Source organism: Stylophora pistillata, chromosome 2, assembly GCF_964205215.1.
Source record: "Stylophora pistillata chromosome 2, jaStyPist1.2, whole genome shotgun sequence".
Classification (NCBI taxonomy): domain Eukaryota; kingdom Metazoa; phylum Cnidaria; class Anthozoa; order Scleractinia; family Pocilloporidae; genus Stylophora; species Stylophora pistillata.
In genome coordinates this window covers 52,670,672-52,692,377 of record NC_142520.1, presented here as the reverse complement: position 1 = coordinate 52,692,377, position 21,706 = coordinate 52,670,672, and the positions used below count along the sequence as shown (strand labels likewise).

Genomic DNA, 21,706 nt, shown 5'->3' with positions numbered 1-21,706 from the left:
TATCTTCAATAGGATTCTCTTTCCCTTTGTATCCCAAGTTTGCTGGGTTCTGATCAGTTGTTCGTACTTAAAGTTAAACTACGCTCGTCAGATGCGGAGCACTTTCGTCATACGATCTTGCAAGAAGCAGTCGATGTTCTGTAACAGACTAGTTGAAGTAGAAACTCCAAGCAACAGCAAGAGGAAAACAGTGATTTTAAGTTATGATAGCGTTTTTAACGGGACAATATTGGAATTGGAATGCACCAGAGAAACTGTTTCTGATCGTGTTGACGTGAATTAGCTCTAATCGTTACCTGTCTTTTAGTTGTTGAGCGTTGATTAGTTATTCACAACAAGTAATGAGTGGGTTTAAACTGATAACAAAATTTTCGCTTGATTTCCTGGATTGTACTTCATTTAATTCTATCAGATAGAAGTTAGAAATGTATTCGAAACCGCCAAGGTCTGTAAAGTAACCAAGTGTAGGCCTGATTATATGATCTTCATGCAGTTATAATGTCCCGTATTTGATACTTGCTCGCTTTCTGCTTCGGTAATTGACAAGTGAAAAGGTACGAGTCATTCTTAGAAACTATGAACTCAGTCATTTTTGATTCATTAACAATCTTTTGTTGTAAGATGCAGAAACCACAGCATACTTGAATGTGCATTTCAAGCCAAAAAATGTGATTACAGTATTTAGCCTGTTGTTTCTTGTTTGGGAAAGCAACAAACACTTCTCTGTTTGTGTTCAATATCCTTAATTATTATTATATTGGACTTACTATGAAAAACCTGTTTGTTTGAGAGCTTTCAATGCACATACCATAGTGTGTAAACTTGACATGATAAATGCAACATTTCTAGTGAATGTTGAATTTATTTATTTATTATTTTTTTTAATTAAATACATTTTTTATTGTTTTCCCCAAAATCACCCAGGCCTAAGGAGGGGATTACAATATTATAAATTTTTATCCAATATATTCAGGGACACAGACAAACAGACACACAAACAACCCTCCATTGGCAATAAAAATGAGTTCAACATACAAAGCTAGACAGGTGTAAATTATATTTAAATAATCAAATAATGGCCTCTGAAAACCCATTAGTATTAATTATCAAACTTTGTACTTTGTGAAAAAAACCACAGTTGACATTGTAATTTACAGACTCAATACCATACAATACAAATTTGGTTTCCTTGCATTGCTGCTCAGTGACCATGCTTCACCTAGAATATTTGCAGCAGAGGTAGAATTAGGACATTACATTGAGCTCAGTGTACCTTAGAAAAAACAAGGAAAAGTATTTCACTAATTCAGAGTCAAAACTGCACTGGGAAATAAGTGATCTGCACAACTATTAATTTTCAAGAGATATTCTCAAAGACAATAGAAACCCAGTCTGAGACAGGTGTGATCAACAGATTTATGCCATGTAAAAAAACAATCATATAACTTAGTGTCAGTATTCAGAAAGAGAACTTACCAGGTTTGCTCTCAAAGTGGGAACAGATACAGAGTTTGAGACAACTAGGTCCAGACAATTCTAGCCAATGATAATGGATGGAAAAAAAGACTTTTAAAATGTAGAATTTAGTACGAGGAAAGTGAGTGAAGTTTTCTCTTGATTCAAGACAAAAGTATGTGTATCCACTTGACAGTTTAGGCTGCCACAATAGCTCAGTTGAATAATGTGGAGCAAGATTCTTGACTATTTTGTAAAAGTGGCTTAATGTATGTAGTTCTCTCCTGATCTATAGCTATAAGAGGCTTCCAAGCAAGTTCATCATGTACCTTTGTGGAGCTGGTTCCCTTCTTAGTTAAGCTTTAAAGATAAACAAAAAATTATTATCAGTTTTCTTTACTCTTTGTAATTAAATTGTTTATTGCATCAACCACATCATTACATGACATAATGTGTACAACAACTGTTGCTGACCTAGATCTCATGCAAGATGTATCATAAATTGAAAATTGTTGTCTCAAAAGCATCATGCTGGGTCACAAACTCTTAAAAAAAAAAACAAAAGAAATGAAAAAGCAAAAAAACTTAAACACAAAAAGGCGACTCATTCTGGTTATTTTTCATATTCCAAACAATGAATTATGTCAGAGAGAAGGACTTATGAAATCAGTTTCTGTTAAAGAATCAGGATTATCTTCTGAGTAATTTTCTGTGTCAATTGGAAATGAAAACATTATTTACAGGGGATAAAATGAAGTAACAGGTCTGGAAATAGCTACTTGATTTGAATATTTTCAGCTTGGAAATTATTCATGTTTTGGTTTATATTACAACTGTTTAAGGTTATCACATCAAAACATAACCAACCATAGATTTGCACTAATGATTTCTTTCCTGTTAGATATTAACCTTTACAATAAAAGTAATCTTCATGTTGTTTTTAAAGAGTCAGGGGAACTCTTTTAAAATTCAAGTATTTTCTTGTTCATAATAGCCTTGTGGTTAACATGTATAATGCAAGCAGTTGTTTATTTTTGAGAAAAAAATTATACAGTGAGACTAAAGTCAAAATGTCTGACATGAAAATAAATAAGTAGAGCTTTTACAAATAAGCAGTGTTTACTGAGAGTGTTGAAAAGACCACTTAAGGGTGGATGGCTTCCAAAGATTATACTTGAGGAATAATTCATTAGTTTGGTTTAGTAGAAGTTAAATTATAAACCTCATTTTTCCTATTCTTGGTTCAATGGTTATAATGCCAAAGCAAGTTAGTTTAAGTTACTCACCTTTAATGACAGCTTTTATTTTTGTTCGGACAGTTTCCCATGAATGAAATGGCATTTCTTTCTAAAGAAGGGTTAAGAAGAAAGATGAAAGTGGATTCTGGAAGAAAGAATTTACATCTCATTGGGCAAAGTTTGCATGAATTACCTGCAGCTTTGTTTGAATTGACTGAGTTGGAGGAACTTGACCTGTCAAAGAACAAACTTACAACAATACCTGAAAATATTGGAAAACTAAACAATCTTACAGTACTTCATGTGAGTACAAACCAGCTGCCCATATTCCCTACAAGTTTGACACAGCTGAAAAAACTCAGATGGCTGTACATCTCACAGAACAAACTAACCACCATCCCTGATGCTATTGGGGAGATGGTGGAGCTGGAGGGACTGGGGCTGAGTTTCAACCAGTTGACTGTGTTGAGTCCAGCTATAAAACAGCTGAAGAAACTAAGAGTGCTGAACATCTCATATAACAAACTAACCACCATCCCTGATGCTATTGGGGAGTTGATGGAGCTGGAGGGACTGGTGCTAAATCACAACGAGTTGACCGTGTTGAGTCCAGCTATAAAACAGCTGAAGAAACTCAAAGTGCTGAACATCTCACATAACAAACTAACCATCATCCCTGATGCTATTGGGGAGATGGTGGAGCTGGAGAGACTGGTGCTGAGTTACAACCAGTTGACTGTGTTGAGTCCAGCTATAAAACAGCTGAGGAAACTCATATATTTGTTTGTGAGAGGGAATCCTTTTACAGTTGAAGGAATGAGAAGTGTTATGGAGCTAAAGGATAAGGTTGACAGTTTATATTCAGATTTCCCAGGTAAGTAAAGGAAATTCCTCTTCACATTTATGTTGTGACATGTGCATTATTTACTAAATTGGTTCTAATGGTTGACTTGCAAGTGGTTATGCTGGTTGTTACTGATAATTACAAGCAGCTGACAATAATTTCATAATAAAGCTTGAGAAGAATATGAAGTAAATACTGTCACAGTTATACTGTATGATTGAACAAAGTTGGCAAAACTAATGAGAAATACATGACATTTGTATTGGAAGGTTTAGTTACATTTTGAAAATCTTTATTTTACAATTTGGCTGACATTGAAATTTAAGTTCAGCTACAGTGTAAAATAATCGAAGAATTATAAAGTTTATCACCAAACAAACAGCAGTTAGGAATTATTACAATTTTTGCTCTCTAATTTGACTGGAATTCAAGGAAGGATTAAGCTTACTGCAAGCCATTTCTCAGTTAGGAAATTGTGGTAATTTTGTGTTATATTTGATATTTGATTTGAATTGAAAAAAGGTAAAGTTTATTGCAAATGATGTCTTACTTAGGTATAATATTAGTTGTAATTTTGCTTTTTATTTGATTGGAATTAATTTAACACCAATTTTAACAACATTAACCTTAATATACAGAGTTTATGGAAGGATATGATTCTTATGCAAGAGCTTTTCTGTCATATAATTTAGTATTGAGTAATTGTGATAATTATTACACCATAATTTATACTGGCCTTGTAATATTTAAGAATCTATCAGTTGTTACCTTTTGACAATATGTGATTTTTCTTTCTGTTTTCCAAACAGATAATTTGTTGCCTCCTTACTATATGGCAGATTTGATATCAGTTATTGCCTTTGTTTACTTTGCATGATCACTCACGTTTTAGTCAAACTCTTAGTGTTTCATTTCATGGAGTCAGTTTTAATAGTCATTACTGTGTATGTATTTACCTAACTCACTGATGCAAAGATTTTTACATGTATATACTAGCATAGTTTCTAATTTTATGAATGAAGGACATATGATTAAATTGACTTATCAGGCTTGCTTTAGATTGTGTTTGAAACTTATAAAAACAGAAATTGCTTTTTCCTTAGAGTTATTATAATAATTACAACTTCCGGAACCCTCTGATTAGCCTTTTTCCTTTGGCTCAATCATGATGACTTTTTCGATTAGTTTATATGGAGAGGCAAAGACCAGCAGCACAGTTGGCTTATGAAGAGGCTTTAAAAGATGGATATGTACAAGTTTACCGTGGTCGTGTTATACTGGTTGGTCAGGATCGCGCTGGTAAAACCAGTCTGAAGAAGAGTCTTTTAGGCCTTCCATTTGACCCTAAAGAACACAGCACTGAAGGGATTGAAGTGGATCCTTCAAAATGTGAAATTGATGTTCGCCAAGCTGTCAAGAACTGGCAGTTGACCAGGGAGAGTAAACCAGGACTGTCAGAATGTTCAAAAGATGTAGCAAAGATTGTGGTTGGCAGAATGTTTGGAGCAGATATTTCTCAATTTTTAAAGGAAGAGACAACCGAAGAAGGAGAACTGAAATTAGAAGATATTGAAGTTGAAGGTGTTTTCAAGTCAAAGCAGGTTTGAGAGTCTAATAAAAATGCTGAGAATTCTATAAAAGGAGGAGAAGGGAGGAAAGCAGCCGAATTAGCCTTTTGAGAAATATTTGTCTTTAATGAGAATGAATAGGATTACAACTTGCTATTTTTTAAAATTCTTTTCTCTATGAAAATTCTAAATTTCTTACATTTAGAGTTGTGTCTGAAACAGTCTCTTTCTTTTGGATGTTTTCACAAAAGTTTAGATGAGACTAAATTTTATTTACACATCAGGTGAAAAAGAACTGCAAGTAATTTTTGTTTAAACATCTTGAATGAAGGCATACGCGCAAAACTTTTACTACAAAAACAAGGGGCATCTTTTCATTTTTCCATTCTTCAATTGCTTTTCAAGTGGTGTCTTCTCTTAACTTAAAGGAAATTTGAGATTTTTTTCTCCAATTATATAAAAAATTTTTAGTCGTAATTATTTTTTATTCTCTCAGCTGATATAATGTTTTCATAACTCTTGTTACATTTTGGCTATAAACATTTCTTAGTCTGAGTCGACTAGCTCCAGGGCGAGAGGATTTGCTCTTCAATGTCTTAATCTGTGCAATTAAGTTTCTCTCTGTCTAAGGGCTCTTACACTTGAGATGTCAGCTTCAGAACTCTTTACAGTAGCCAATTTACATCTTCAACTCAGTTGGTAAACCAAGTTATCTCATTATACACCCTCACTAAAGCAGTACAACAATTTTTTAGAAACTTGCCCCCTTAAAATTATTCTACCCTGAGGTGATCATAATTTTTTACAATTTAGCAGCCTGTTCATAATGTCAAGTTTCGATTACATAATTATATATACTTAAGTGAGCATAATGTTTCATTTAATTCTCCATTCAGGTTGGGGAGGATGAAGGTTTCACAGACATTCTGCCAAACAATGGCAATGAACATCCTACTGAATGTAAAGGTGAAAACATGCAAGCTGAGCCTGATGTGAAGATTGATGTTTCTCAACCGCCTGATACTGAGGAGCATATTTATCAGTGGTTGGAGTATGCTCAGGGGAAACCCACTGAAAGTGCTTTATTCACAGAGGAACCCTATGTTACAATGGACGTGTGGGACTTTGCAGGGCAGCACTTGTACTATGCCAGCCATCCTATCTTCCTATCACAGCGGGCACTGTACATATTGGTGCACAATCTCAGCAAGCCTTTGGAAGCCCCAGCTGAGCCCTGCGTGAGACAAGGGAGAAATGATGTGAAATTGGAAAACCCTAACAATGAAACAAACATGGAGAATTTGCTCTCATGGTTGGCTACAGTACATAGTGTTGCCCTGGCAACCGATGACACAGATGATGATGCACAACACAAGCTGCCCTACCTCCGTCCCCCAGTGTTCATTGTTGGCACACATGCTGACAAACCAGTTGAAAACATTGCAGTAATAAAGAAACAAATTCAGAAGAGAATCTCTGGTATGGAATGTGAGAAGCATGTGGTCAAACCCTTATTCTGCATTGACAACACTCAGAGTCCTAATTGGATGAAAAAATTTATCCAGAAGATTGGAAAGCAGATAGGAAAAGATAAAACAGGTAAGATATATGATTTCATTTTGTATCCTTGTCCATAGGTTACTCGCAGTAATTGTAGACTTTATAATTGTATATTAATAGCTTTTCTTTGGGTGAATTTCAAGAACACTTGATTTTTAGCAATTTTTGTAACCAAAAGCGCTAGCCCATGTGGCAGATGGTTGACAAGCATTGAGCATACAATAATTATTATCTGACTTACATTGTTACAATTCAGGAGCCGTGTCATGCTTCATTATAAATTTAATTGCAATTGGATAGAGACACAGAACATTATAGTGGGAGTTGTAGAGGTATTAAAAGATACTACCATGGCTGAATGAGTTAGGACTTGTAGTGGAAAAAAGTCAGAGTTGTTGTTCTTTTTTTTTTATACCTGCACTCTGCTTTAATCTTTCAGCTACGCTATATTCTGAATATACTGGCAGCATCATATAGAGTCCAATTAATTTTTGCTGATGGAGCCATTAATTTCAGAGTATGGAATAATTATAGGGAACAGAAAAGCTAAAATGAGGGGATTTAAAGAGACTGTCATTTTAGCTAAGTTGTCATCCATAAAATCTCTGCAGTTATACAAGTCTATGCTATCATACTATGCTCATTGTAGAATGCATGTTTCTGTGTTGCATTATGCTTTAAATTCCTTTTCTAAATAATATATTATATCCTGCAGAGCAACAAGGAAAAGTAGATGGTATAAATGAATTACAGAACACAATCCTGAAGGTGTTGAAGCAGGAGCCTTATATGGGAGAGAAGATACCAGTGAGGTAAGTAAAAAACACAATTTATTCGGAAAAACCCCAATTCATGCACTTCAAAATCGATTTTTTTTCCCCTCAAATCAGCCATCCTAACGTTTTTAATTTGTACACAGTGTATTTAGCACAATTATATGTGCAGGTAAGTACTAAAAAATATCCTTCCACCACTAGATTAAATTGTGAATACATCAAAATTTGCAAAACTATAGATTGTACAAATACACAGCAGTTGCTTCAGTGCAGACCAACAAAATTTAAATTTGTGTCATTATGACTATGTTATAATTCTAAAAGATAAGAAGAGAATTATGATTGATATCGATTTATGATTTATTTATGATTTATGATTTATTTAGCTTCGCCAACTGGGAGGGACACCGCAACGGTTTGCGCCAATTACTGCGGGTCCGGTAAACCCACCCATCCCACCCCAGGGGAGGACATCCATCACACAGTAATCTTGTGTGTGAAATTAACGTCTCCTACCCCTAACCCTACAGGAGATGGGAACTCCATTTATTCGTCCCTATTTGAGAAGACTAGAATATCTAACCATTTTTTGATGTTATAGAAAGGTAGCAAATTCTTCTCAATTATTTGAAGACATGGAGGGGGCTCGAACCCTCGACCTCCCGCACAGCAGTCCAGCGCTCTATCCATTGAGCTAACCGGGATTAGTTAGGCAGAGTTCTTGGAATTGACTTTGTATGTTGCTAAAAATAATCATGTCTGTTTTAGTTGCAGATAGTATGAGGCAATTCATGTATTAGCACTTGAGGACTTTAAACCCTAGCATACATTTCTGACTGAATTTAAGACCCAATTTTATGCCATAATACATTGTAGGTATTTTGTTGCTTTCTAGGTGGTTTCTGTTTGAAAAAGTGATTGAAGCTTTGGTGGCTAAACAGATTTATCACAGAAATCTGCAACAACTTGAGCACTATGCAAGGAAAGAGTGTTTCATGGAAGATGTAAAGGAGTTTGACTCCATGATCAGTTTTTACCATGGCCTAGGGATGATAATCAAGCACCGCAGCACAGTTGTACTGAAGGCTCAGTGGTTGATTGATCTGTTTAAACCGCTGATAACCATACCACCTTTCAATAAACAGGTAGAAAATAAATTTCTGTTTTGAGAAAGGCGACCTTACTTGGAAAATGTTGTTCAACAATTAAGACTAACAGAAAAGTAAGAGTGTGACTCTAAAATCTTTTCAATTGTGGACCACAAACTATTTCAGTCATGTACCTTTTGCAGCTTTTCAGGTCATAACTTGCAAGAGACTTGCATTGATTCGCTAATTGTTTTCAAAGAAGTGAATACTTCTTTTTCCTGCTCTATTAACCCTTTTCCGAATTACTCTTGGCCCCGTTTTCAAAACGAGGCCTTGCGCTCGACCATTCTTGTGAAAATGAGTTTAATTTGCATGTAAATGAAAACTTATTATCATATGATAGGATGAGCACCAGGACTCGTTTTGAAAATGAGGCCAAGGGTAATTCGGAAATGGGCTAACGGCCTCTGTGGTGGTGATTAAACAACTAGTATACACCTCTTATCAGCTAAGATACAAATTTGCTCGTTAGGGATTTAATTTCCCACCATTTTGATGCATTGATAGAAATAAACTTCTTTTAGTTTTGGTACATGTACGAGGAAAAAATTCAAAGAACATTAAGTGGCCTTTCCTAATGTTGAATTGTTCATTTTTATATATTTTATAGAATTCTCTACATGCTAAGTACTGGCAGGAACTTGAAGGAAGTGGCATCCTCAGCATTGAACATGTTGATCATGTGTTCTCCAGCTTTATTGGACAGGGAGTCATAAAAGAAGACATCTTAGACATGATGGAGCGATTTGGTTTGATTGCTAAGTTCTCAGTTTCCCCAACTGACGTAAAGTACTTTGTACCAGCTCAGCTGAAGTCATCACCTGATAAACTCTGTAAGATGAAACCGTCGTCAGCGGATCCCTGTCCATTATATCTCCTGTTTGTCCATGGCTTTGTTCCTCATGGTCTCTTCTTACAGCTTGTCTCACGATCCATTCGTTGGTGTTCAAAGACATGGCCCGCGCATCAACCTACCCTGTACCAAAATGGAGCATGGTTCATCACTGGGAAAGATATTCATGATTTTGTCCTCATATGCAAAACAGGATTTGTGAAGGTAACCTTGAGACAAAGAACACAGAGTGATCAGGTTGTAGGACAGAACTCCGCCGAACTAGCATGTGTCGTTCGTGAATTTCTTGAAGACACCCTTCATAATTTGTCACAAGAGATGCCGTACCTGAGGGGACTACAGTATAGGCTGTGTGTTGCATGTCCTTACTGCCATCAAGGGGCAGAAGAACCAAGTCGTGCGTGCTCAGACCATGTGAAAACCACGTGCACCCACGAGGACTGCTTCCACCTCATTGATGCAAATGAAGGCCGAGCGGAAATATGTAAAAGAAATCTCGATGACAAAGTACTTCCTCCCTGTGGATTGGAGAAATGGTTCTTGAAAAGAAGAACGCAGGTATGATCGATTTTTAAGCACAGATTTCCAGCCTCTGATCTATCTTTGCAAGTTTTCTCCTCTATTTTACCTGATCTAAGAATTAAATGTGCCGTTATCAGTGTTGAGAAAGGTAGCCCTGACAGTTTGTCTCCAGTTTCAAATATAAGTGAGAGAATCTTTATGAAGATGAAATTAGTTTTGAAGTTTATTCTTTTCTTTTTTCTCTCGGTTAAGTATTGATCAACATACATTTATTTGATAACACACATATTATGTTATGTTATGTTATTGTCCCAATCCTCCATGACGTCTTTTTCTTCAGGGTTTATCTTCAAATCTGGCTGCTAGATCACAAGGTGAAGCAGGTGAAATTGATCCAATGAAGTCTGACGCGTCATTGAAGGTGACTCTCCTGGGCAGTGAGTGGAGTTCATCAATGGGAGGCTTGTCCACCATAAACAGACAGCTTGCCATTCTGTTGGCCAAACATGCGCAAGTGGATGTCACTCTCCTTGTCCCGCAGTTTGCCTGTTCTGAAGAAGACAAGAGAACTGCAAGAAGCCTCAATGTTTCCATCAGGGAAGCAGAGAAACTTACAGGCTACAGTGCCCCTCTTGACTGGTTGAGTTTCCCACCAAGAGATCACGTCACTGACTTTGTACTGGGTCATGGTGCTAAGCTTGGTAAGCAAGCCCAAGTTATCAGAAAGTACCACAGTTGCAAGTGGATTCAGGTTGTGCACACTGCACCTGAAGAACTTGGAATGCACAAGAACTATCCTGAGGCTATTTCTAAAGGTGAAGAGAAGAACACAACTGAAGTGGAGTTGTGTAAGTTGGCAGATGCTGTGGTAGCAGTTGGACCAAAGTTGACAAAGGCTTACTCTTCCTACCTGCGCTCATGCGAGAAACACCAAGATATCATTCAACTGACGCCAAGCACGTTCAGTGAGTTTTCCTATGTGAAACAAGCTGCAGTTGACATGGACAAGTTTAAGGTTCTAACGTTTGGCCGTGGTGATCCAGAGGACTTCAGCCTGAAGGGCTACGATATCTCTGCCAGAGCAATAGTTGAACTGAAAGACAGATCTTACCATCTGATCTTCGTGGGTGCAGCTGACAGTAAACAGGATGAGGCTGCAGCGAATTTGCTAAAGAGTGGAATTGATAAAACGCAGCTGTCTGTGAGGAAGTTCGTGCAGAGTAAAGAGAAATTGAAAGAATTATTTTGTGAAGTTGATCTTTGCATAATGCCCTCAAGAACCGAAGGGTTTGGATTGACAGCCTTAGAAGCTTTGTCTGCTGGTCTTCCCATTCTTGTCAGTGGCAACTCAGGATTTGGTGAGGCATTGTGCACTGTACCAGCAGGGAAATCAGTTGTGGTGGAGTCTGAGGACCCTAAGGAGTGGGCAAAGGCAATTGCTGGTGTCCGAGAGAGGGAAAGATCAGACCGACTTCAGAAGATTCAGCAACTAAGGAGTTCCTATGAAGAGAAGTTCAGCTGGGAGAAACAGTGTGACATTCTTGTGGAAAAGATGTGGGACATTGTTCATGGTGAGAATATTTTGAATATTCTTCAAAAAGTGTTTTTGGGGGCTACTCGGCGTTCAGTCTCTTTTAAAGCGTCATGGAAAGCAGGGACACCTTCTATTAAAAAATGTGTTAAACCTGAATAGTCTGAATAGAAATCAGCTGTTTTATCTTCTTCTTGATTGGTGCAATATTGAAAAAGGTTTCTTTCTATCTGTTTAGCCTCTAAAAGACAAGACACAGGTTTCAGAACTCAGGAGGCCGGAAATGTAGATACGCCAACCAAACAACTAACAGTTGATTCATTAGTGACTCCAAGTGAGTACCAAAATATTAATAACACATGGTAACTGACATCCCCAAACAATTAGAGACAGGTTACGGGTAGATCCAACATTTCTACTTTCCCTAGCGTTGATCTCTCGGCCAATTACGTTTTTCGAAAATGGCACTTCTGATAATGTTTCGCACGAGGGATTCATGTCAAGATTTATAGCTCTGCTTTCATCGGTTGTAATCCAAAGACATGTTTACATAAATTTAAATTTCTTTTACTTCCGATCAGGACGGATGGCTTGGTGTAATTTTTTTCAGTCAGGGGAAGTTTTTCTCCCATTTCACCAGGAAACAAACATAACTAGTATCGCAGAGGTCAGTGGTTCGAATCCCGTACAGGCCTGAAATTTTTTTCAGGTCTGATTTCCACTATTGCTCAAATAGTGCTTTACTGCGAAGGATCGTTCTTATATACGTCTCATAACCGCAGTTCACTCATATGTTTCATATGTTTGTTGTTGTTAAACAAACATAAATTGCCAAAAACAGGGAGACTTGGAGCGTTTTATTGCTCGTTGTCAAAGCGAAGCCAAATTGTAAATGCCGTTGCTATAAAAACACTTTTACGTACCGGCTTTTCAGAATAGAGTGGTCATCCGACACAGGTAGAGGAAAATACATTTGGGTAGAGGAAATACATTTGGGCCAGTTCATTTCTATTAAATCTAACCCTAACCGCTGTGTTACGCAAGCAGTGGGCCATTTGTATTCTTTCTAAGAGGTTTCTTTTCATTAAATAATTGTCTTTCCATTGCAAGCTTTTGACCCTCTTGACACTGTTTGCACAAATAAATATTCAGATAAAAGATTCAGCTTATTTCAGTATAGTTTAGAACGTAACTTTGGTTTACAGTTTTTGTTAAACAACGGCTCTTTTCTCTCTTTAAATGACGTGCCCTGGGGTTCATTTCCCAGTTACACATGTATGTCAGAGTGTAGACCTTTCCGTGATTTTTTTCTTCTCTGCTTCTTCACTCTTGATTATTATTGTATTCATTGGCCCATAAAAAGTCAATTGACCTCCAGTTTATCGCTTTAAGGCTCAGTTGTTCGGCAAAACACCGGTTGTTTGGTGGTTGAAGCCCTTTCTTCCCTTTTTTTTTACCGTTCAAGTTTCTCTTACTAGATTGGAAATTAATATTTTTCAGCTGACGATTGTTTCGTTTCTTTCGTGCTGTTAGAATAATAAAAGCTTTGTCTCTTCCAGGCTCTCTCGACCGAATCATCCGGGAACTTCAGCAGATGCACATTAATGCAAGCAAAGTCAAGAGCAAAACAGATCTATCATTGGGACTGAGGAATAGTGCATCGGACAAGGGCTTCAGAATATCTGATAATCAGGGATCAGGAAATTGTTTGTTCTATGCCTTGTCAGAACAACTGGAAATAGTTAAAGGAATCAAAATCCCACATGGCAGATTAAGACAAACCTTGGTCCAGTACCTCAGAAGTAACTCAAAGCTAGTAAGTTTATGTTCGTATGTCTAATAGAGTATGTCACGTGCTGTTCTTTTGAGGTTAAATGTGTGTACGGGTCAACACCACCAGAGCGTATCCCAGTGTTTACTGCATAGCTTTATCATTTAAGAAGCCGCACAATTATGTTGGTTACAGTTGAATCCACTTGTTACTTAACGCGGCCTCCGAAGAAGCAGACTTTTACGGATTTAGTCATTTGAATATTTTGGTTTAATAAATGCCCCCCTTAAACGTTCGTGAGATAACACTAAACAGAATTCCAGTTGTTCTCTAGATGATGGATCTTTCCTGTTGTTTTTCTGCTGTTTACGAATCCTTGTTGTTGCACATTAAATTGCTAATTAAAGGTCTTCTCGTATTATTCTTAAAAAGTTACTCCATGACTCGTACCCCACGCGCTCAAGTTGCTATCAAAAATCCTCTTTTAAGTTTGTTTCTTTATCTGATTTTTTTACAGCCGGATGGAACAGATCTATTTAACTTTGTCCATGGACATCAAACATGGACTGAATATTTAACACACATGGAACAAGATGGCGCTTGGGGTGATCACGTGATTTTATGTGCCGCAGCAAACTACTATGAAACGTGCATTCGTGTGATCAGCAGTCTACCCCATAGCAATGATGTAATGATTACGCCACATTGTCCAGTTGACGAAAGCAAAGCACTTGTGCTGGGACATATTCATGAGGTGCACTATGTCAGCCTTCAACCCGCTCAAGGTACAGCTCATTACAGGACAGTTAGTAATTGTAGTCTTAGTTCCATGACAGTTTATTTCGTTTAATGAGTTACATAGAATGATAAATCTTCCTCTTAACTCTTAGATGACAGTAAATTCAGGCTTTAACGTCAAGGCTTTTTCTCCATTTTCCTATCCTTTCTCTTTCTTTGCTTATTTAACATACGTCATGACGTGGGTGGTTTTCATAAACTTCTTTCCAGTACTAATTGACGGTTAATCGCCCGCTAGATTGAAATGGCATTTGATGCAGTTTATTCTCCTTTGCTTTCTAATCGTTCTGTTGTGTTTGTTGTTTTTACAGGTTAAAAGACAGTCATTATACTCGGCTCAGACCTCTGTAAAGAAAACCCGGCCGAGTGAAGATCTCTCCAAACGTTTGCCGTTGGGCAAAAGAAGAAACAAAGTCTTTCGGAAGTTTAAAAGTTTTCTTTTCGGAAGTAGTCTCTCTCGATAAATTGAGTATTTGTCACGGTGTATATAATTCTGTAAAAACAGAAAATCATCAAGATAAGACAATTCACGGAAAAATGATTTCACTATGTTGCTGAAAGCGCCAGAAAAAATTTTTAATTTCGGTGCGGTTTAGACTGGAGATGGACGGTGGACGAGGTGGATGGTCAATTTGAAAACACGCAACTTGAACAATTCACGTGGAATATTTTTGTTTCCATAAAGCGCGATAAAGCGTTTGTAAAGAAATTTCAATGTTTAAAGTGTAGGTTTGAAACATTTTGTTGGTGTAGTAGATTGATTTCCTAAATACTTGCTGTGCTTGTATACGCATCTTGTAAACCCAGCTAGAGCGGTTAGTGCTCACAAATCACAGAAATATCTAAACAAATACGCTTTTTATGACGCGATTTAGGGATACTAGCGTTTCTGTTCTCCTAGGTCTCCCCTCAATGCAGCTTTGTTAATACTTATTCTAAATTTCCGATAAAAAGAATTCAAGAATATCTGCAGCTGTTTTAGAGAGCACCCGTGATCATAGCCACACCGTTGACTGGGTATGGGAGATGGACGGGAACGGGGAGGGAAGATAAGAAATTTTGTCCGATCCGATAATAATAGTTTATTTTAATCTTTGTATCACGCAACGTTAATTCTCGCGGTAATGTCACATATTGCGCGTGACATTTGCATGTAGCACATATGGGCTAAAAGTAGATCACGTACTTGATTATAACAAACAAAGAAAGCTTGTAACTAGTTAAGACTAAGTTTAGCGGTTACAACCGCAACATTCTTGTATTTCCTTGTGTATATAAGACATTGTTGTAAGAGGTTAAGGCAGAACGAATTAGAACGTATCAGAACGGAACGGAATTGTAAAGAACTGTGAATCTACGAATAAACGCATTTTATAGCTTGGAAATATACAGTCCTCATTTGATTGTGAACCAGCATCGGGAGTAATCTCGGACATTTGGTCCTTCGAGCCGGATACTGTGAGTTGATTGAAACGATCGCCTTTGAAAGACAAAAAAGGATTGGACATGGCAGAAGCCGCGGTGAAGACCAAACGAAAGACACGAGGTGGACACAAGGCTTATGTGAGTCAAGTCTTACCAGAAGCTAAGGGCTACCTCGAGGCCCAGCCTACTGCAGAATCAAGACTACGAATCGCGCAACTCAAAGCAGCGCTTGAAGAGCAGCTCGAGAACTTAAGAAAGCTAGACGAAGAAATTTTGAGAAACCTTGTGGAAGTGGAGGGCGTCACCGACGAAGATATCGCTGAAGAAGTTCAAATTGCTGGAAATTTGAAGGGTGAAATCAAGGCCATAACTTCGAGTCTGACCGAGCTTCTAACGCGGAAACCTGAAAGCCCATTGAGCCCTCAGCAAAGCCCACCAGATGCGAGCGGTGATGCAGCCACAACTCAGAACGTGCGAGTGAAGCTTCCCAAACTAGAAGCTAAGCGGTTTAACGGAAAGGTAGAAGAATGGCAGGAGTTTTGGGACAGCTACGAGAGCTCTATTCACAAAAACCAGAGCCTTTCAAATGTCGACAAATTTGCGTATCTGCGTGGTCTTGTCGGGGGAGCTGCGAAAACGACCATTGCTGGACTTGCGCTCACAACACCCAACTACGAAGTTGCCGTTGATTTGTTGAAAAGCAGATTTGGAAAGCCTGTTGTAATCGAGAGAGCGCATGTCAATGAATTGTTGAACGTCGCGGCAGTTTTCAGCGGCAGGGACACGGCAGGCCTTCGTAGACTTTACGACCAAATCGAAATTCACCATCGCGGCCTGAAAGCATTGGGCATCGATGCCAGCACGTACGAAGGAATTGCTGTGCCATCCATTGTTGGCAAATTGCCGGAAGTGGTGAGACTTCAAATCACCAGAGGAAAGAACCACACAGAATGGAAAATGGACGACTTGTTAAAGGAACTGATAAGCGAACTGGAACTTAGAGAGGAGCATTGTGCGATGAACAAGCAGGAAAGGAACCAGAACACACGAAGGGACAAGGAAAAAGAACTGAACACTGCTAGCGCTCTGCTAGCAAAAATGAACGATTTTTGTGCGTATTGTAAGGGCGGACATGCCCACCAGGATTGCGACAATGTTACATCAGTAGAGGACAGGAGGCTTTTGTTACGTAAGTACGGTAGATGTTTTATTTGTGCGCGAAAGGGCCATATTTCTCGTGATTGTAATTCTAAGATAATTTGTAGTATTTGTAAGGGGAAACATCACGTTTCTATTTGTTATAAGGGCGGTAGCGCGAATAGGGATCAATTCAGTCGCACCCACAATGGTGATTGTAATGACTCACTGAATTCCAACAATGCCGGTAATGCTTTGCTCGCCCACACTATGGGAACCGGGGGGAGCGATGCGCTACAGAATAAGCAAGCGGGCACCAGCCCCACTCTTCACGTGGGAACCGTGGGAAGGGTCGCCCTACAAACCGCGCAAGCGGTTATTAAGGGTGACAAAAGGAATTTGAGAGTACGAGTGTTGTTTGACGCTGGCAGCCATCGATCGTTCATAACAACTAAGGCGGTTCAATCAGCGGGGTTATCAGAAAAAGGAAAGGAATGGATCGAAATTAGCACGTTTGGACAGCAAACGAAGGATAGCGGATTGAAGGGAGTTTATGATCTACAAGTGTTTCCTTTCCGGGGGGGGAATGGAATTAAAATCGAGGCGTATGAGGTCCCCACCATTGCGCAAATCAGCAACGAGCACATCGAGATTAGGAAAACTGAATACCCACATTTGCAAGGGCTTTGGTTTTCGGATGTCAATCGTGACGAGGAGATTCTTGGGGTCGATGTACTGATCGGGGCAGATTATCTGTGGTGTTTCCAAAAGGGGAGAACCATAAGGGGGGAGGTTGATCAACCCGTGGCCGTGGAAACCTGCTTGGGATGGGTGTTGTCGGGTCCACTAAAGGGATTTCGCGATGACACGCAAATTAGCGTTAATCTCGTTGGTCACGTTTTGAATCAAGAATTACAGGATAGCGCTCGGAAATTGTGGGATTTCGAAACCCTAGGAATAAGGGAGGAAAACGAGGTCCACGAAGCGTTGAAAGATGCCATTTCGTTTAACGGGAAAAGATACGAAGTTGGCCTTCCATGGAAAGAGGGACATGGGCCTTTACCTAACAACTACCGAAACAGTGTGAAGCGTCTAAAGGGCCAGATCGAAAGGTTGAAAAACGTACCGGAGAATTTGAAAGCATATGACGAAATTATCAAAGAACAAGCGGAAGTTGGTATTATTGAAAGGGTACCGGAATTAGAAGCGCCTGACAAAGTCCATTATCTGCCACACCACGCAGTTATTCGGAATGAAGCCAAAACAACAAAGGTTCGCGTGGTTTATGACGCATCTTCAAAGGAAGGCAAAGGGGGTGTGTCGTTGAATGATTGTTTACATGTGGGACCCACTTTGTCGCCATTGTTATATGATATTTTGATTAGATTCAGGGAAAAGCGCGTTGCGTTAGTCGGCGACATTGAAAAGGCCTTTCTAAATGTTGAGGTCAAATTGCGTGACCGGGATTGCTTAAGATTTCTTTGGGTAAACAATGTCGAAAGTGAACAAGTAGACCCGGTGGTTTACAGGTTCTGTCGGGTTGTTTTCGGGGTAAATTGTTCACCCTTCTTGCTGAATGCTACCCTCCAGTACCATTTGGACGCATTTACCGAAATCGACCCAGAGTTCGTGCGTGTAATGAAGAGGAGCTTTTACGTTGACGATCTCGTTACCGGTGACAAGACCACCCAAGACGCCAGTGAATTGCATGACAAGGCGAAGACAAGGCTCGCGCTTGGTGGTTTCAAACTGAGGAAGTGGTTGACAAATAGCGAAGAATTGAGAGAGAAAATACGACAGTGCGAATTGCGTGACGAGTCCAATGTAAACAATGAAATTAAGAGCGCCGACGAAAGTTATGCAAAGGAAATGCTGGGGAGAAAAGAGGGAACGACAAACGAAAGGGTTCTCGGGTTATCGTGGAATTGTAACGAGGATTTGTTTAATTTTGAATTATTTGCGCTGGCAAAAAAGGCAGACGGGTTGGCTATTACGAAAAGAAGCATTCTGAAAATTGCAGCAGGTATGTATGACCCCCTTGGCATCATAAGTCCCATACTTGTCAGTGTGAAGGTCTTGTTCCAAGAGTTGTGTTCAAACAAGGTTGAGTGGGATGAAGAGTTGAAGGACGAGGAGAAAAAACGCTGGGTTAGCTGGATCGACGACCTCAAGGGCGTAAACGAAATCTCCGTGCCTAGATGTGTTTATAGAGTCCCCCAGGGCCAGATTAATTGTTCCTTGCATGGATTTGCTGACGCTAGCAAAAAGGCTTATTGTGCCGTGGTTTACTTCGTGTGTGAGGCATATGGGGCTTTCACCGTAACGTTGCTGACTTCCAAGACCAGAGTTGCTCCACTAAAAACGCAAACGATACCGAGACTAGAATTGATGTCAGGGAGAGTGTTGGCGAAGCTCATGGAGACTGTACAGAATGCTCTGAAAGAAGAAGTAGAGATCAAGGGTTCGCGAATGTGGCTAGATAGTAAGACAGCGCTCTGGTGGATCAACAACAGGGGTGAGTGGAAGCAGTTTGTGCGCCAGCGAGTAAACGAGATCCTGAGGATAACGCGAAAAGAAGACTGGGCGCATTGTCCAGGAGAGCAGAATCCTGCTGACGTTGGCTCAAGGGGTGAACTGGCGTCCAGGCTGAAGGAAAATAAGTTGTGGTGGAGAGGTCCAGCCTGGTTGTCCGGACCAAAGGAAGAATGGCCAGTGGCACAGATCTGCGAAACTCCACAGAGCATTGATGAAGAAAAGAAGATGACCGTGACAGTGACTGGCGTGACAAGCAAGTTCGGAATCTCGAATGTTATTGAAATCAATGCGTTTAGCCGACTCGGGAGGTTGTTAAGGGTAACCGCATGGGTAAAGCGTTTTCTTTTTAATTTGCAATGCATTAGAAATGATACCGAGAAGAGAGAGGGTATGCTGTGTGGGAGTGAGATAGCAGAGGCAGAGCGAATTTGGATAAAGTCCTCCCAAGATGAACTTAAGAGTAACAGAAACTACGAGGATTTAGCCACAAAGCTGAAATTGATGGACCATGGTGGACTCTTGAGATGCAAGGGCAGATTGGAAAATTCGGATTTGGAACCAGAGTCACAACAACCCATTATCATTCCAAGGGACCACAAGCTGACGAAACTAATGATCGAGGAATGTCATCGAAGGACGCAGCACAGTGGAATACGGGCAACACTTGGAGAGCTGAGGTCGCGGTTTTGGGTGCCGAAGGGTAGGCAGGCTGTAAAGAAGGTTTTGAAGGAGTGCGTGACCTGCAAGAAGGCGCAGGGAAAACCCTTTAAATCCCCACCTGTAGCAGCACTGCCAGACTTCAGAGTTAGAGAGTCCACACCGTTTTCGAAGGTAGGTATAGATTTTGCTGGTCCGTTGTTCGTCAAGTCCCAGACAGGAGAAATGGCGAAGTGTTATTTAGCATTGTTCACTTGCTGTGTAACGAGAGCGGTTCATTTAGACTTGGTTGCTGACCTTACGGCGACTACGTTTGTACGTTGCTTACGAAAATTTGTCGCGAGGAGAGGGGTTCCATCTTTAATCATTTCAGATAATGCCAAGACTTTCAAGGCATCCGCGAAGGTGATAAAGCGATTGTATGACAACGAAGAGGTGAGGGCACACTTAGAGAGCAATCGAATAGACTGGAAATTTATTTTGGAACGGGCTCCTTGGTGGGGCGGATTCTACGAACGAATGGTTGGAACAGCGAAACGTTGCCTCAGAAAGGTTCTTGGAAATGCGAAGCTGAATGCAGACGAATTATTGACTGTCTTGACCGAAGTAGAAGCAACCTTGAATTCACGTCCCCTGACGTATGAATATGACGAAGTTGGAGCTGAAATGCTCACACCATCTCACCTGATATATGGACGTCGGTTGCTAAGTTTGCCGGAGGAGGCGAGAAACGATGAAGAGGAGAGTGAGACAGGCATTCTCAGAAGGTTCAGGTACCTCGCAAGGTTGAGGATTCATTTTTGGAATCGGTGGAGAAAGGAATATCTCACAGATTTGAGAGAGCATCACCGTGGTAAAAAGGAAGGTCGAAGCGATGTAAGTGAAGGTGAAGTGGTCTTAGTGCACGAAGACAATGTGAAGAGGAGTAACTGGAAAATGGGGAAGGTTTTAGAGCTGATTGCAGGCAAAGATGGCGAGGTAAGAGGTGCTAAATTGAAACTAATCACTAAGGGAAAACCCATCTTTGTCAACAGAGCCGTGCAGAAATTGTATCCTTTAGAGGTGTGTAGTGTGACGAGAGAATCTGATGAGGGTAACATAAACCCGGTGGGAAATGCAGTCAAACAAACCCCTTCGGGGAGGGAAGTCCCACGGCGGGCAGCTGCACTGGATTCGCGTTGGAGAACACGAGTCATGCTCGATCACTAATCGGCTATATTTTCATTAGTGCGACTGACTGTGATTACCAAATTGTGCTTGACCCTGACAGGTCAAGGGGGGGAGTGTGTCCGATAATAATAGTTTATTTTAATCTTTGTATCACGCAACGTTAATTCTCGCGGTAATGTCACATATTGCGCGTGACATTTGCATGTAGCACATATGGGCTAAAAGTAGATCACGTACTTGATTATAACAAACAAAGAAAGCTTGTAACTAGTTAAGACTAAGTTTAGCGGTTACAACCGCAACATTCTTGTATTTCCTTGTGTATATAAGACATTGTTGTAAGAGGTTAAGGCAGAACGAATTAGAACGTATCAGAACGGAACGGAATTGTAAAGAACTGTGAATCTACGAATAAACGCATTTTATAGCTTGGAAATATACAGTCCTCATTTGATTGTGAACCAGCATCGGGAGTAATCTCGGACAAATTTTATACGGAGATTTATCGAATGTACAAGTGATAGTTTATTGGCAGCGAAAGTAAGTAAGTGCACCCCTCTCCCCTGATTATTTCCTCTCCTACCCTCCCCTTCCCCCTTTAGTTGTAGCGACCCATTAAGGCGAACACTTGGTGAAAAACTGTCGCTGGAGATAGCAATGATTAGGAAGAGAATTTTAGCATTAGCCGTTTAAAATGGCCACAATATCAACCGTTAGC

The 21,706-nt window shown here is 39.8% G+C and overlaps 2 protein-coding genes across 5 annotated transcripts in view; both read left to right on the top strand.

The window, feature by feature from the left end:
• The window catches only part of LOC148740291 (uncharacterized), a 15,723-nt gene extending 274 nt beyond the window's left edge, over positions 1–15,449 (top strand). Inside the window, exons 2-12 of one of the 2 annotated variants that reach the window (XM_088750463.1) lie at positions 2,775–3,567; positions 4,723–5,138; positions 6,002–6,704; positions 7,381–7,477; positions 8,337–8,586; positions 9,200–10,000; positions 10,305–11,535; positions 11,734–11,829; positions 13,055–13,311; positions 13,784–14,051; positions 14,376–15,449. In XM_088750463.1, coding sequence (XP_088606589.1) covers positions 2,781–3,567; positions 4,723–5,138; positions 6,002–6,704; positions 7,381–7,477; positions 8,337–8,586; positions 9,200–10,000; positions 10,305–11,535; positions 11,734–11,829; positions 13,055–13,311; positions 13,784–14,051; positions 14,376–14,380 — 4,911 coding nt within the window. In that variant the 5' untranslated portion in view covers positions 2,775–2,780 and the 3' untranslated portion in view covers positions 14,381–15,449. The remainder of the gene's footprint in view (positions 1–2,774; positions 3,568–4,722; positions 5,139–6,001; positions 6,705–7,380; positions 7,478–8,336; positions 8,587–9,199; positions 10,001–10,304; positions 11,536–11,733; positions 11,830–13,054; positions 13,312–13,783; positions 14,052–14,375) is intronic. The other variant, XM_088750464.1, reaches the window with a different exon arrangement.
• Positions 14,397–21,424, top strand: LOC148740290 (uncharacterized). 3 transcript variants are annotated; one of them, XM_088750443.1, is made up of 2 exons: positions 14,397–19,558; positions 20,558–20,699. In XM_088750443.1, coding segments are annotated over exons 1-2 (3,990 nt in total). In that variant the 5' UTR covers positions 14,397–15,570; the 3' UTR covers positions 20,560–20,699. The 3 variants fall into 3 exon arrangements, with proteins under 3 accessions (XP_088606569.1, XP_088606568.1, XP_088606567.1); XM_088750442.1 differs by having other exon boundaries at positions 14,403–19,479; positions 20,212–21,424; XM_088750441.1 differs by having other exon boundaries at positions 14,403–21,424.
• The last annotated feature ends 282 nt before the right edge of the window (positions 21,425–21,706 follow it).